Here is a 14,613-nt window from a genome sequence, read left to right as displayed (position 1 = left end):
TCATAAAATAATAATTTAATTTGAGTTTGTAATTTCCGCGATTACCAATTAATATTTTATTTGATAATTTTATTCTATTTTTTAGTTGATATTTTCATTTTCCAAATAAGCCATACAAAATTAATTGATAAGGCACTACTACGGTTTCCGTGGCGCCACGAAATGACAATGAATTTCGATAGAACAGTCCACAATAAGACGAAAATGAAGAATAGATTTTTTTTATATCTCACTTAGTTTTCGAGATATTGATACTTTAAATTTCGGGTTCATATGGGCTTATACATGGATATAATTTTGGACTACAGAATTAGAAAGTTCTCTCCGGTAACGGTCTTCGGCCGCACCGCTTCGTGAGAAAAAATCACCCTGCAAGTATATTGTACCAAGTTACAACAATTTTGCGAATGAAAAAAAAATCGCGGTGCCACGGAAACCGTAGTCTCCCCAAAAAAGGCTCCCGATAATCTAGACACGGTACTGGCTTTAATATAACTGATTGTTGCATACCACGAGCGCGCTACGATCCCCCACCTGTTCTCAAAAGCCACTGACTACGGGAAATCGTAGAATGAAAGAGAAGAGGTAGTTAGGCGCGGCTTTGTGAGTCTTCGTGATGTTTTGTGACTTTCATTAACTACTTCAAGTCTACTTTTAATGGTTTTTTTGCTCAAATGCAAGCCAAATTGACTTCTGAAACATGTGAGTTCTAAGTAAAGTACGTTGTCAAATCAATTTCGTAGTCATCTTTGGATTATTTTTGGAAAAAACTTTTCTTTAAGTCTCAATGTGTGTTACATGAAAATACTGTACATATGTGGGTGTGTCCAACTGACACGCAAGTGCTATAAATATATTTTTTATAAACTAAAACAGCAAATTATTGGATGATTATTTTATTTTATCATTGTTTTCGTATGAAAAAATACCAAGAGATTCAAGCCTTCATTTTTAAGAGTATTGAGAGTTTAAATTTTCATCATTTTACTGTCTTATGTATCATCTAATGTTTGATATATTTTTTTTCAGTTAAAAAAGTTTCAAAAGCAACGACCAATATAATATAATATATCATAAAATCATATTATAAGAATTAGTTTTTTGATTGAAACTATCGTAATTTTTAAGAAGTGATTTAGCGATCTAAAAAATAATATTTGCAAAAATTTTACTCATGGAAACAATTTACTTTCATTGCAGTTCTTTATTATTGTTAGAAATTTTGAATGTATTTCATTCTTTCAAATTCAACGGTTGAGGTAGAAAAAAATAAAGAAAAGCATTGAAACGTTATTACGAAATATTTGAAAGCGATGACTAAGAATGATATTAAAAGAAGACTAGAACCGTCAGTGACCTCGTTTTTTATGACTCCAAAACAATTAGGATTATTATTATATATATCGATCCTTAGACATAAAACAAAACTTTTAACTCATTTGTGTAATTTGTTTTTTTTTCAGCTTCAAGAGAGACTAGAAGAGCCACCGAAATTGGTAGATCCAATTCATTTTGAGGTTTATGACCTAACGGATGAGAAAACACACACATTAGAGTTCACACTTAAAAGCACCGTTGGAAACGCATAACGCAGTACTTGAAGGTCGTAAAACTCCAGCAAAGACTTGTACATTTTTATCAACAATGCCGAGTGATGAAAGAACACAAACGGTGCGAGTTGTTGGACTCAGGCGACAAGCGAATGAACCTTTGGTGCGTTTAGTTAATTTACATGCATATTAGATCATTCATTGGAACTAGGAAATTCGGATTTTTCCACATGATTAAAAATTTTAGGAATAATTTTGAAAGTAATTAGTGATCATCAAAATATTATCCCAATCCCAGAAAAGGGATAAGATAACTCAAAAAATTAATGTTAGTTTCAGTTTTTTGTGATTATTTCATAAACTATAAAAGATACAAAAAAAAATTTTATACAAAAAATTTCGAAGACCTTTATATCTATCTGTTATTGTTCATTAGCTGTAAAATGGCATCAAAGGTAGAACAGCGTTTTTCTATATTAAACGTTTTCTTCCATTTTTTCATATCTTACAGTTAAACTCTAAAAGATACGGAAAAAAAGTTTTGGATAAAAAATAAAGATCCGATTTTAAATATTTCATCAAACAGATAATTACGCTTTAATCTGTATCTCACTTACTTTAGCTACGAAATGATAATAAAGATGAGAAATGTTGAAAAATGCATTCTGTCATCTTTATTGTCGTTTTGTGACTAAACCATGCGAGATTGGGATTAAAGAGTAATGGCTATTTTTATGTAAAATTGCAGGCTATACAACTTTTATTTGAAATTTTTTTCCATATCTTCCATAGTTTCTGAAATAATCTGAATAAACTGGGTTTAGGTCAATTTGTTAGTCTCTATAGTCTTCTGTCTTACCCCACGATTAAAGCACTTTTTTATGACCATGTTTCAGCTTCAGTTTGACTATTATTTAATAGAAAATTTTTAATAAAGTTAAATTAAGTAAAAAATAATTTTTCAGGGTTTAACTGTTCAAATTGATGAGTCTGGTAATCTCATCATTGCAAGGATACTTGGAGGCAGCTTCGTGTCTCGTCAAGGTCTTCTGAAATCTGGTGAAGTGATTATGGAAGTCAATGGAAAGTCGGTTCGTTCTCCAGATCAACTTCAACAAGAAATTCAAGCAGCTAAAGAAAATCTTACATTAAAAGTTGCATCTGGTATCTCCAATGATAGTAAAAAGCCCATCAAAACAACAGTAAGTAAAAAGAGTTGATTTATTAACAATATACAGTAGTTTCAAAATTTTAATTTTTGATCCATTTATAAAAATAAAATGACAACTTTAAAGTTTTACAATAAATAATTTTATTGTTAATTGTTCAATAATCAATAATTTTTTAATTCTAATTCGACTAATTGAACGTTCTTAAGTTGTTCTTTGAATATTGATTATTCACTTAAGAGAATCATGTCATTTTTTTTTCTAGTGTTATATGAGAGCACTCTTCGACTACAATCCAACAGATGATACACTTTTGCCTTGTCGAGAAATTGGCCTTCCTTTCCAAAAAGGGGACATTCTTCAGATAGTCGACCAAGCAGATCCAAATTGGTGGCAAGCTCGAAAAGTCGAAGGTGAAGGTTTAAGTTCACCAGGATTAATTCCTTCGTTAGAACTTGAGGAACGGAGAAAAGCTTTCGTACCACCCGAAGCCGATTTTGTTCACAAAATTGGAATATGTGGAACTCGGGTTTCACGAAAAAAGAAAAGAAAAATGTATGAATCGAAAGCGAATGGAGAATTCGATAGTGCGGAACTTTCATTATATGAAGAAGTTGCAAGAATGCCACCATTTAGACGTAAGACTTTAGCTTTGGTTGGGCCGAGAGGTGTGGGACGACGGACGCTAAAAAATCGACTTATTAATAGTGATCCTGAAAAGTTTGGAACCATTGTTCCTTGTAAGTATAAAATTTTATACGATTAAAAGTCGCAATCGAATTACAATAATTTATTGTTCACAATCGCGAAAAAAATTAATGAATTGTGGTTTATCGATATTTTGAAACATCGATTTTAATTTTTCAAACTTTTATTATAAAAAATGTCAAAGTTGCATAACTTTTTGATAATCGATTAGACCTATATCAATTGTTATATAAATTATATATTGATTATTATACAATTGCTTATTAGATGTGAAAAAATAAAAATAGTAAAATCTGTTTAAAAAAAAATCTCGATAAGACGCATCGATTCGATTAATATCGATTGATTACTTAATGTACAATTTGTATCTTTAAAACTATTCGTTTCTTTTCTTAAACGTTGAATAAAATAAATGTTGACGTCAAATTTCGATAGATACATCAAGGCCACCAAGAGTACTCGAAGAAAATGGTAAAAGCTATTGGTTTACTGATCGAGAAACAATGGAAGATGATATAAGACAACATCGATATTTGGAATTCGGTGAACATGGTGATCATCTGTACGGAACAAAATTAGATTCTATCAGGGAGTTGATTCGTGCTGGAAAAATGTGTGTCCTAGATTGTAGTCCAGGCGCTCTCAAGACTTTACATAACAGTACCGAGCTCATGCCTTATGTCATTTTTATCGCCGCACCTGGAATGGAGCATCTAAAGGTTCTTTATGATGTTGGAAGATCTACGGGTGCCAGCAGTCGCAATCTAACGGTAATTTATTGATATCTGGTATTTTATTCTTGTAAATTGTGCTTTATTTACTAAATTTCTGAAATGAAGTATTATTTCAACAGATTAGTACTCAAATAGTTGTTCAATATTTATTCATGCTCGACATTGTAGAAAGTTATTCAAATCATTTTATAAAGCATTTAAAGATATTGTTACAAGATATATTTGTAATAATTCATAATTTTAGTGTTCTGTTCACCTCATTAGTGTGGAAAATACTCAATAATTTCACTTTTCCATGACATCATTAAGGTGTCTCGAGCAGAAAATTATATATATAAATATATAATCGACCTTCCCGCACTAATTTTCGTCTAATAAATAGATAAAATAAAGGAATACCTACTGAAAAAAATTCGCGTAATATCAATTTATGGAATGAAATCAGATGAGGATGATTGGTTGAAGAGTAAAGGAGATTAAAAATTTAAAGCGGTTTAGACGATAGTTTGTTGTATCTTTAATTTTTTTTACTTATTTACATACGGCTGATCATAATTTGTCAAACCGCTTTAAATTTTTAATCTTCTTTATTCTTAATTTTCTCTATTTTTCAACCAATTGTCTTCATCTTGTTTCATTCGACAGATCGTTGTTGCGTAAATCTTTTTCTGTAAGTATTCCTTTATTCTATCTATTTATTTGAAAAAAATTAGCGCTGAAAGGTCCATATACTTCTATGTATATATATATACATATATATATTTTTCTTCTAAGTTATTACCTATTTTACATTTTATTAATGAAAGTTAATACTCGAATAACTAAAAACTTGTCGAGTATGAATTTTAATGATGAAAATTAAATTAAGTTAAGCATTAATATGTTAGTATATTGAACTTTTGCATGCTTATGTTACACATATATTTTTAAAATTTTGCTATGCTATTTGAAAATTAATTTTGTATATGTTTGATATTGATTTCTGGTAGTTTGATCGCCAAAGCTCCATAAGATACAGTTCAAGACGTGCTAGGACCTTAGAATCGCTTGCATCATTATATGAGGTTTGTATTTGCACGTTTACATTATCTTATAGATTACTTTGTATTTGAAATATTTTATTGAATTGTCTGAGACAAAAATTATTTATATATCTTATGGTGAAAGATATTAGAAATTCTTCATTAAATTGTTAAAAATAATGAACAATAGTGAAAACATTTATTTCATCGCGAGTAAAATTCTAATAATAATAAAAAATTTTAATTTTGGGTATTTTTATTTTCATCATCTATTTACAGCTAAACTTTTAGAAATAGCAAATAAAGTCTAAGAAACTTTTTTAGGTAATTATTTAGAATTGGGGATTCAGGCAAAAATCCCCCAAAAGAATTTTTCACCACCTGGAAACTATTTTCTTAGGTAGAATTAGACAATTGAAGGTGGGGGAGACATGTTTCATGAGGTTCCATCGAAAAAAAAAGGATTTTTAGATATAATATAGGTATAGCTTGAATTCGAATAATAAAGTGCCGAAGAGGATGGAAGGTACGTTAAAGGGCATAAATACTTTTGTAATTTTTGAAAATATTTATGTCCTTTTAACATCTCTCCCTCACCCCCTTGCCTCTTTTTGGTACGTTCTGCAATGTACGATTAACAATTTTAGAGATTAAAAATGTACGATTAAAATTTTTTAGAGCGATTTTTGCCTGGAGTCCCAATTCTAAATAATTACCCTTTTTTATGTAAAATGTAAAGATTTTCAATTTTTGTGAAAAACTTTTTTTTCGTATCACCTACTGTTTACAAAATAGTCACAAAAACTGTGATAAAAACCGTTCATTTAGCTATCTTATCCTTTACCGTAGAATATGAGTGCTATTTTATACATAAATAATTATTTTTACCAAATCTAGAAATAATTCCTGATATTTTTAATCATCCTGGAAAATCCTGATTTTTTTACTTCAATGTCCCGACTGGATTATGTAGTTTTACAAGTAGATAAGATCCACAATGATTTGTTCGAAATCTATTCAGTGTGTCTTCAAATCATTGATAACTATTGTATTTGATTATTATCAAATACATACTGAATATCTATTCCTTTTGAATTCATTGATAATATTGTCAATTGTAGAATAAAAAAAAAAAAAAAAATTTTCTACTTATATTTTCTTTATTCACACAATTTTTATTTTTTCAGGAAGATGATTTACGATCAACTTTAGAAGAGTCCGCAGCTTTACAACGAGCTTATGAAAAATACATTGACATGGTAATAGTAAATGAAGATTTTGACGATACATTCAGACAAGTTGTAGCAGCATTAGATGCTCTTGCTACTGAACATCAATGGGTACCTGTTAATTGGATTTATTAAACAGAAAAATTATTTGTTCTGACATGTTATTTATCAATCATGTATGAATCTCGAGAATATTTTGAATTGGTTAATTTTATCATCAAATTTTATCAAAGTTGTTGTATTTTAATCCACCAAAATTTACTGAAAAATCAAATAATTTTAACAGACTGATTTTTTATCGTTTATTAGAAACGACAGAAATTAGGTTAATGATATTAAATAATTAGTAATCATTAAATATAAATAAAACGTATTCTGATGAGCCGTCCATTTGAATTTAAGGATTAACATTAGAGAAACATTGTTCTTATTTTCCGTAAGAAATTAATTTACGATGCAATAAGCATTTTGGTGTTCTATATTTGCTTGGATTTATTTTTTTGTACATTTTTTTATGAATCAACTAAGCTTATTAACTACCTCGTTATGTATCGAATTAACAATATTATTGTACTGATAATAAAACAATGGTAACTCTAATAGAAGATGGAAAAGATATAAAAGTAATTATGGTAAATTAAACACTAAATTAGCTGTTAAATCTGTTCCGTGTGCTACTTGGTGATATATTGTTATAAAAACTCGGAAAATTGTAATGATAAATCTGTTTTGTATCTCAGTCACTTGATAAGTGACTTCAATGTACAAATTTATTATAAAATATACATTTATATTATTAAATGAAATTGCATTTATCTCTGATTTTAAAAACCATATTTCTATTGTATTTTAATACAATATAATAGATTAATTATAAATTGAATCAATAATTTATAATACTTTCCTTATGCCATAAGAGCAATTACAGACTGAAAAAGATTTCTTTTTTAATGTAGAATAATTAATTTAAAATTAGTTTAAAAATCGAGGAATGAACAAATAATAAAAAGAATGCATGAATTTAAAAGCTAAATATTTATTTGATAATTTAAAACAACTCATCACAAGGCAAAATGCGGGATAAATTATATTTCACTAAAAATATAAATTAACATCACGTCGACGGTTTTCACATATCAACACTTTTTATGAGATAAATACCTATTAATCTCAAAAAAGGGAATGATTAATCGATCGATGCTGTCAAACACTACATTTCGATAACAAATTAACGTTGATACAATTAAAAATAAATTCACAAAACTGTAAAAAAGTAGCGAGTTGAATATAAATGTTGAACAGCCATGACACTTAACAGACCAGTGCCGTCTCGAAAAAAATACTTTTTAGGGGCGAAAAATAATTTTTATACAACCAGTCGGTAAAGTTCTGTTTTACCACATACTGCAACCACCAAAAGATGGCAGCAAGAGCTTCTGAGTTTAAAAAAATATAAAAAGATTGAAACTAAATAAAAGTAAAATTTACTTATTTTATTACTATTGTCAGAATTTATAGACAATATACTTTAAAACGACCTCAACAATTATGATTATTAAGTACTTGTAAGTTCTTCAATTAACTATTAATGAAGCCAGTAGCAATGCGATCAGCTGTACTCCCTAAGATTTTAAATGTCAAAAATTTGAAAAAAAATAGAACTAAAACAGACTTGTATATTACAAAATAAATTATTATTACTTATTAACAAGACACTCGTTGATAATAGTAGCAATTATTACGGCCAAAAACTTGTACATTTTTTGATTAATTATCAATTGAGCGTAGAGCAAGGCAGACAGCAATACCCTCTGCAATTTATATGATAAAAACTTTAAAAAAAAAGAACTAAACATTACAAATTCATAACATGATTAATCATCGGATCTTTGTTAACAATCTACTTAAGTGCGACGATTGTTAACAACACTAGCACTAGTTTCAGTTCTAATTATTTTCAAAGTTTTTATATTTGATATCTCCGCGGTTACAGCTGCCTGCCTTTCTCCAGGCTTAATTAATAATTGATTAATTTGACTCAGAAAAATCGTGTTCTTTAATTTTGTTCGTAATGTATTTTTTTTAAATTTTAATCCATTGTTTTTCATATTATAGCTAGTTTCAACAAAACAAATATGGCTACTTCACAACCTCCAGTGAAAACTTTAAATAAAAACGGTGCCGATACAACTGAAGCTGTAAGTATTTCTGAATCTAGGAAAAAAAAACAAGTAAAAATGCCGAGGAATGAATAAAATATCAGTGCTCTGCAGTGGTCTGGGTGCGACCCGAAAGGTCCACACGACCAACTTCCCAGTGGAAAAAATAAAAAAACAATTTGAATAGAACCCGTTTCCATTTTTTATAACAAATGGAATCGTTATAAACGAAATGAGGCTGTTTTTATTCATTTAATATGGTTAGTTACTTTATTTCAGTAAAAGAAAAAATTGTGCGTTAGAAGAATTCGAATGTACCACATAGATCCTTTTTTTCATTATTTACAACGAATTTCATTGTTATACACGAAAAAAGTATGTTTTCATTTATGGCATACGGTTGGTAACATTTTTTTAGCAAACGGAAAAATTATGCGTTAAAAGTACTCATATATATAGAAAGGGTCCCTATTTTTATTGTTTATAACAATTTAAAACGTATTATTTAAATATTACTATGATCAATAATCACTTGTTAGTAACAATGTTCAATTATTATAAACTATTATAGCGTCTTTAATGCTGTTTTCTCAATCCTGACACGAGTTTAAAATTCTTTCATTGCTGATATTGTTTTTTAAATTTTTTTTTTCGATAAAATATTGTCATCATATATCCATACAAGTATTCCAATCATTTAATATTCATATTTCTGCAATGATCTTGAAATTTTGTCTAAAAAATGGTATAATTTATAAATTACAAAATTCAAGTAATTTCCTTTTTCCAGCTTTTTGATTCTGCCAAAAAAATGGCTTTGCCGATTTTCCTGAAAAATTTTTCAGTTTTAAGTTACGTAATTACGCGTCGGATGCAATTGGTCCCACATCGATATCATTTTCTGTTCTCGAGATAATCGAGGCGAAAAATAATTCCGAACGTACGTACGCACATATGCACATACGCACATATGCACATACACACACACAGACGTCCACGTAAAAACCGTCGATTTATTCTAGAATAGGCTTTCGAATTTATTTATTATTAACTTTTTTTTAGCAAAAGAAAAAATTACGCGTTAGAAGAATCCAAATATATTGCATAGATCTCTATTTTCATTGTTTATAACAGATTCAATTGTTATAAACAAAAAAATGAGTTTCCATTCATGTCGTATGGTTGGTAACTTTTTTTTAGCAAAAGAAAAAATTACGCGTTAGAAGAATTCAAATATATTGCATAGATCTCTATTTTCATTGTTTATAACAGATTCAATTGTTATAAACAAAAAAAATGAGTTTCCATTCATGTCGTACGGTTGGTAACTTTTTTTAGAAAAATAAAAAATTACGCGTTAAAAGAATTCAAATATATTGCGTAGATCTCTATTTTTATTGTTTATAACAGATTTAATTGTTATAAACAAAAAAAATGAGTTTCCATTCATGTCGTACGGTTGGTAATTTTTTTAGAAAAAAAAATTACGCGTTAAAAGAATTCAAATATAGCATAGATCTCTATTTTTATTGTTTATAACAATTAACAAATTTTTATCCAAATATTATTATGATCGATAATCATTTTTATTAACAATGTTCAATCGTTATGAACACAATTTCTTATTATTAACAATAATCATTTACTATTTTATTATACTCAGCGCTATTTTCTCCATCCCAACACAAGTTTAAAATTTCTTTATTTAAAAACAGCAACCTCTCCGAAATAGAAGACAACAACCACATCACCAGCAGCAGCAACAATCACGACCCTCGAAATCTAAGAAAAGAAATGAAAGAAGAAAGCAGTTGAAGAAAAAATATCGGTTACAAAACAAGCGCAATAATGACAAAAAAATTATCAATATTTATAAATGCATGAACGGAAACATAATAATCGGTGAAAACGCAACAGGCAGTTTTAACAATGCTAAAAGTTGATGGATTTGCACAGATTCAACAATCAGCATTGCAGAAAGTGACCTCAGCGACGTTGATTCAAATATTTCAGGTAAGAAACGCTGATGACAGACATATTGATCGGATTTCATGATTGTTAACTTCCCAGTGGGAAGTTATAGTAATAGGTCCGATTTTGCGAATCGCTAATTCTGACATATCTCCACGTTTTAAGGTCCCGCGAATCCAATACGACCGTTTTCCAGTGGACGTCTGTGTGTGTGTATGTGCATATGTGCGTATGTGCATATGTACGTACGTTCGGAATTATTTTTCGCCTCGATTATCTCGAGAACAGAAAATGATATCGATGTGGGACCAATTGCATCCGACGCGTAATTACGTAACTTAAAACTGAAAAATTTTTCAGGAAAATCGGCAAAGCCATTTTTTTGGCAGAATCAAAAAGCTGGAAAAAGGAAATTACTTGAATTTTGTAATTTATAAATTATACCATTTTTTAGACAAAATTTCAAGATCATTGCAGAAATATGAATATTAAATGATTGGAATACTTGTATGGATATATGATGACAATATTTTATCGAAAAAAAAAATTTAAAAAACAATATCAGCAATGAAAGAATTTTAAACTCGTGTCAGGATTGAGAAAATAGCATTGAAGACGCTACAATAGTCAATAATAATTGTTAATCATATAAAATTGTGTCTTTAACAATTGAGCATTGTTAATAACAGATGATTATTGATATTGATGATAATTGAATAAAAAATTTTATATTGTTATAAACAATAAAAATAGGTATCCATGCTATACATTTGAGTACTTTCAACGCGTAATTTTTTTTTTACTGAAAAAAGTTACTAACTGTATGACATGAATAAGAACATACTTTTTTTGTTTATAACAATTGCATTTGTTGTAAATAATAAATTTGTTATAAATAATTAAAAAGAAGGATCTATGCAATATATTTCAATTTTTCAAACGCGTACACGAATATCGCACTTGGATTTCTAATGTATAAACAATACTTAACCATGAATATCTCTACCGCTAAATACAAAATCATAACATACTGTTTCGTTAATCAAAAAAGTCTACCAGTTCTTTTTAACTTATTCATAATTACTTATAACATAATCTTTGCTTAGTTAACGATTTATTTGGCAAAAAACCCAAATTTTTTCTAATAACTCTTTGGTCAATTATTTACAATAAATTTAATTATATTTAATAGGAATTGTATGTAAGGTTATCCTTTGTTACACAAAATTTAACAATGTTTTTGCAATTAAAGGTTTTTTTTATTATTAAACAATGATTGTTAAGATAAAATTAGAGTAAAAATTACTATGCAGTTTAGTAATTTTTACAATTTGCACAGTAATTTTTATAATATGTATAGTAATTTTTACCCTCACCCTGCAGTGTCACCAAATTACTATAAAATTCAGGGTAATTTTTCCTATACATTTCTCTGCGTGTAGAGCGTACGTCCCCGATCTTTTAATGCGTAAACTACATCTGCCGTGACAGTTTTTGGCATGCTCGATGTAAGTTATTCCGTCACAAATCACATTTTCGAGGAATACTTCCAAAATTCCACAAGTCTCTTCGTAGAGTAATCCAGAAATACGTTTAACATCACCTCGGATGGCGAAACGATTGATTGCAGGTTTCGTGATACGTTGGATGTTGTTATGAAGAACTTTTCAATGACGTTTCGCACGTCCTTTTTCTCCCTTTTTATGTCCATTAATAATAAATTACTAGAAGTTTTTTTTTTAGTAACCTCAAAACAAGACAGAAAGACTAGTACTGAGGTTTGTTGAATAATTCACGAATAGAATAAAGAGTGTGTGTATTGTTTTTAATAACTTGAAGAAACTTACACGTTGTTTAGAAGTGTTCTAGAAGCAAATATTGTACTGTATATCATTCCTGTCCGAGATAGAATTGAAGTTGACTCGTCGGTATGCGTGAAGGAGTTCTCGATTAGTGAAGTACCGTTTTTCAACATCTACTTCCATTTTAAAATAAGATTTATCAAAAGAAAACAACAATAGCAATACATAAATAGATATTGACCAATACGAATAAAGGGGAAAGGGATAAAATTTTTTAAAGAAACCTGTTGACAACATATATTTACAAACGTTCTTCTAATCTTCTTTTGTGGCAGTGCTGGTGCTTCCTCGATGATAAGATAAACCTATAACAAAAATACAAAAAAAAAGTATTATGTATTTTGGACAAATTACTGGAAAATTAACGTTTTTCCAGTAATTCTAGTTTAGATTGTGTACAGTAGTAACTAGTGACTAGTAACTAGTAACTGTCAATTCATTCTAGAGTAGGCTTTCGCATTTATTTATTATTAATTTAAGGCCGTAAGAGCAGCCGTGAAGTTGTGTGCTCATTCTGCTACTATCTTGTGACATTATACTATTATTGTGTCATGGTTGTCTAGGATAATAAACAAAAACTAGTAGTGAATAGTAACTAGTGTATAGTAGTGAATGTTCAGTGATTACAAGCATACTGTAAGTGGATTATTATTAAATATTATTGTTAAATTATTTTTCATATCCATGATTTGGAAAGGGTAATAATTTTTTATTCAGCAGCATTTTAACTATATGATTACGCATAATTGGTACATTATATGGCATTCGGTTTTCTGGTTCTTTTTTATAAAATGGCAATTTTTGTAAAATGTAATCGATTGTTTTTTTGAACATAATTGTTGTTGCTTTAGGTGATTTGTAACCACTAATCAAATACCAATTTCCGACTTTTAATGAAAATAATTGCACATGCCCCTTACTACTATAAGTATGTTTTGATGATAATACTGTGAACTGTACACCATTCTTCACATAGCATATTAGTCCATGATTATTTTATCATGATCGATTCTTAAAACAATATTAAAATTTTCAATGTCAACTACATCGCTTCTCACAGTCAAAGATTCGCTGAATACTAAGATATCCGCTCGCAAATACCATGTATCAGAAATTATATAACTTAGATTCTTTCGTAATGTATCGACATTTTGATACACTATTTTTGTTCCTATGACGGTCTCTATGTTATTGTATGACAGTTTCAACGATTTGTTAGATCTCAGACGTTCTAATTCAACAAGCGCTGAATTTACAGCCTTTGAATTTTGAGAAACATTTGGTAATTTGAATTTACCAATTATAAATAGTCCACTTAATTTGGTGACACGGCTGAGGGCAACATACAACATCGATAAAGTTCGCCTCTCTTGAGCAGTGAAATCTAGACATATTTTGTCATATGTTTGACCTTGACTTTTATGAATAGTTATTGCCTCTGCAGGTATAATAGGAAATTGATTTTTCAAAATTTTATATTTATCATTTTGTGCCACACTAGTTTGAATCGATATCCTTTCTATTGGTGTTAATACATTATCTATATTATTCTTTATCATATAATCACGATAACGAGCTCGTATGTTGATGCCAACTCTTGGTGTATGAAAATTTAGCCATAGTGTAGATGGTATGTTGGCATCTTTACATTCGATATATTTCAAAATACCACAAGCACCATTTACTAGACCGTCTTCTACATCGATATTCTTAATTATCATATATTTCGAATTGTTTTTTTATTTTTTCCACTGGGAAGTTGGTCGTGTGGACCTTTCGGGTCGCACCCAGACCACTGCAGAGCACTGATATTTTAAAGTTACAATAATTTTTACTATTTCAGTGGCCACGACCGTTAATTCCAGTAATACAGAGCACACGGAAGCAGGGAATGATCAAGAAGGCCAGAATACGATGAGTCCGTCTCTATGCTGCATATGCGGAGACCGGACATCGAATGCAGTGGTCATCCCATGTGGTCATGTATGCCTATGCACACCGTGTGTGCTGGAAATGAGGACATACTATATCCAAAGGGAACAAAATGATGGAAATTATATACCAACATGCATGATCTGTAGAAGTCCAATCTCAACTTTAACACGATTATTGTTATAATAAAAAAAAATTAATATTCCCAAATTGAAATTGTCTCTTTTTTATTGTTTTCCAACCCGAGTCAGAATTTTACTCTTATTTTGCCGCTGAA

The 14,613-nt window shown here is 29.4% G+C and overlaps 1 protein-coding gene across 2 annotated transcripts; it reads left to right on the top strand.

The window, feature by feature from the left end:
* Nucleotides 1-566: 566 nt before the first annotated feature.
* LOC118072290 (MAGUK p55 subfamily member 6-like) lies at nt 567-7,218 on the top strand. Of its 2 annotated transcripts, none has more exons than XM_035092016.1 (7): nt 567-702; nt 1,464-1,713; nt 2,516-2,752; nt 2,985-3,459; nt 3,863-4,197; nt 5,151-5,225; nt 6,371-7,218. In XM_035092016.1, exons 2-7 carry the CDS (start codon nt 1,645-1,647, stop codon nt 6,545-6,547), a joined length of 1,368 nt encoding a protein of 455 aa, XP_034947907.1. In that variant the 5' UTR covers nt 567-702; nt 1,464-1,644; the 3' UTR covers nt 6,548-7,218. The 2 variants fall into 2 exon arrangements, with proteins under 2 accessions (XP_034947907.1, XP_034947908.1); XM_035092017.1 differs by having other exon boundaries at nt 581-718.
* Nucleotides 7,219-14,613: the final 7,395 nt, after the last annotated feature.

This window comes from Chelonus insularis, unplaced genomic scaffold (genome assembly GCF_013357705.1).
Source record: "Chelonus insularis isolate UGA/USDA-ARS -01 unplaced genomic scaffold, ASM1335770v1 contig_91_pilon, whole genome shotgun sequence".
Taxonomy (NCBI): domain Eukaryota; kingdom Metazoa; phylum Arthropoda; class Insecta; order Hymenoptera; family Braconidae; genus Chelonus; species Chelonus insularis.
This window is presented reverse-complemented; position numbering and strand designations above follow the sequence as displayed.

Excerpts from the sequence above, each read along its gene's own strand:
- LOC118072290 (XM_035092016.1), top strand. The coding sequence starts at position 1,645 with ATGCCGAGTGATGAAAGAACACAAACGGTGCGAGTTGTTGGACTCAGG. Across the intron at positions 2,753-2,984 it reads AAAAGCCCATCAAAACAACA|TGTTATATGAGAGCACTCTT; the intron begins GTAAGTAAAAAG and ends TTTTTTTTCTAG. Across the intron at positions 3,460-3,862 it reads GTTTGGAACCATTGTTCCTT|ATACATCAAGGCCACCAAGA; the intron begins GTAAGTATAAAA and ends AAATTTCGATAG.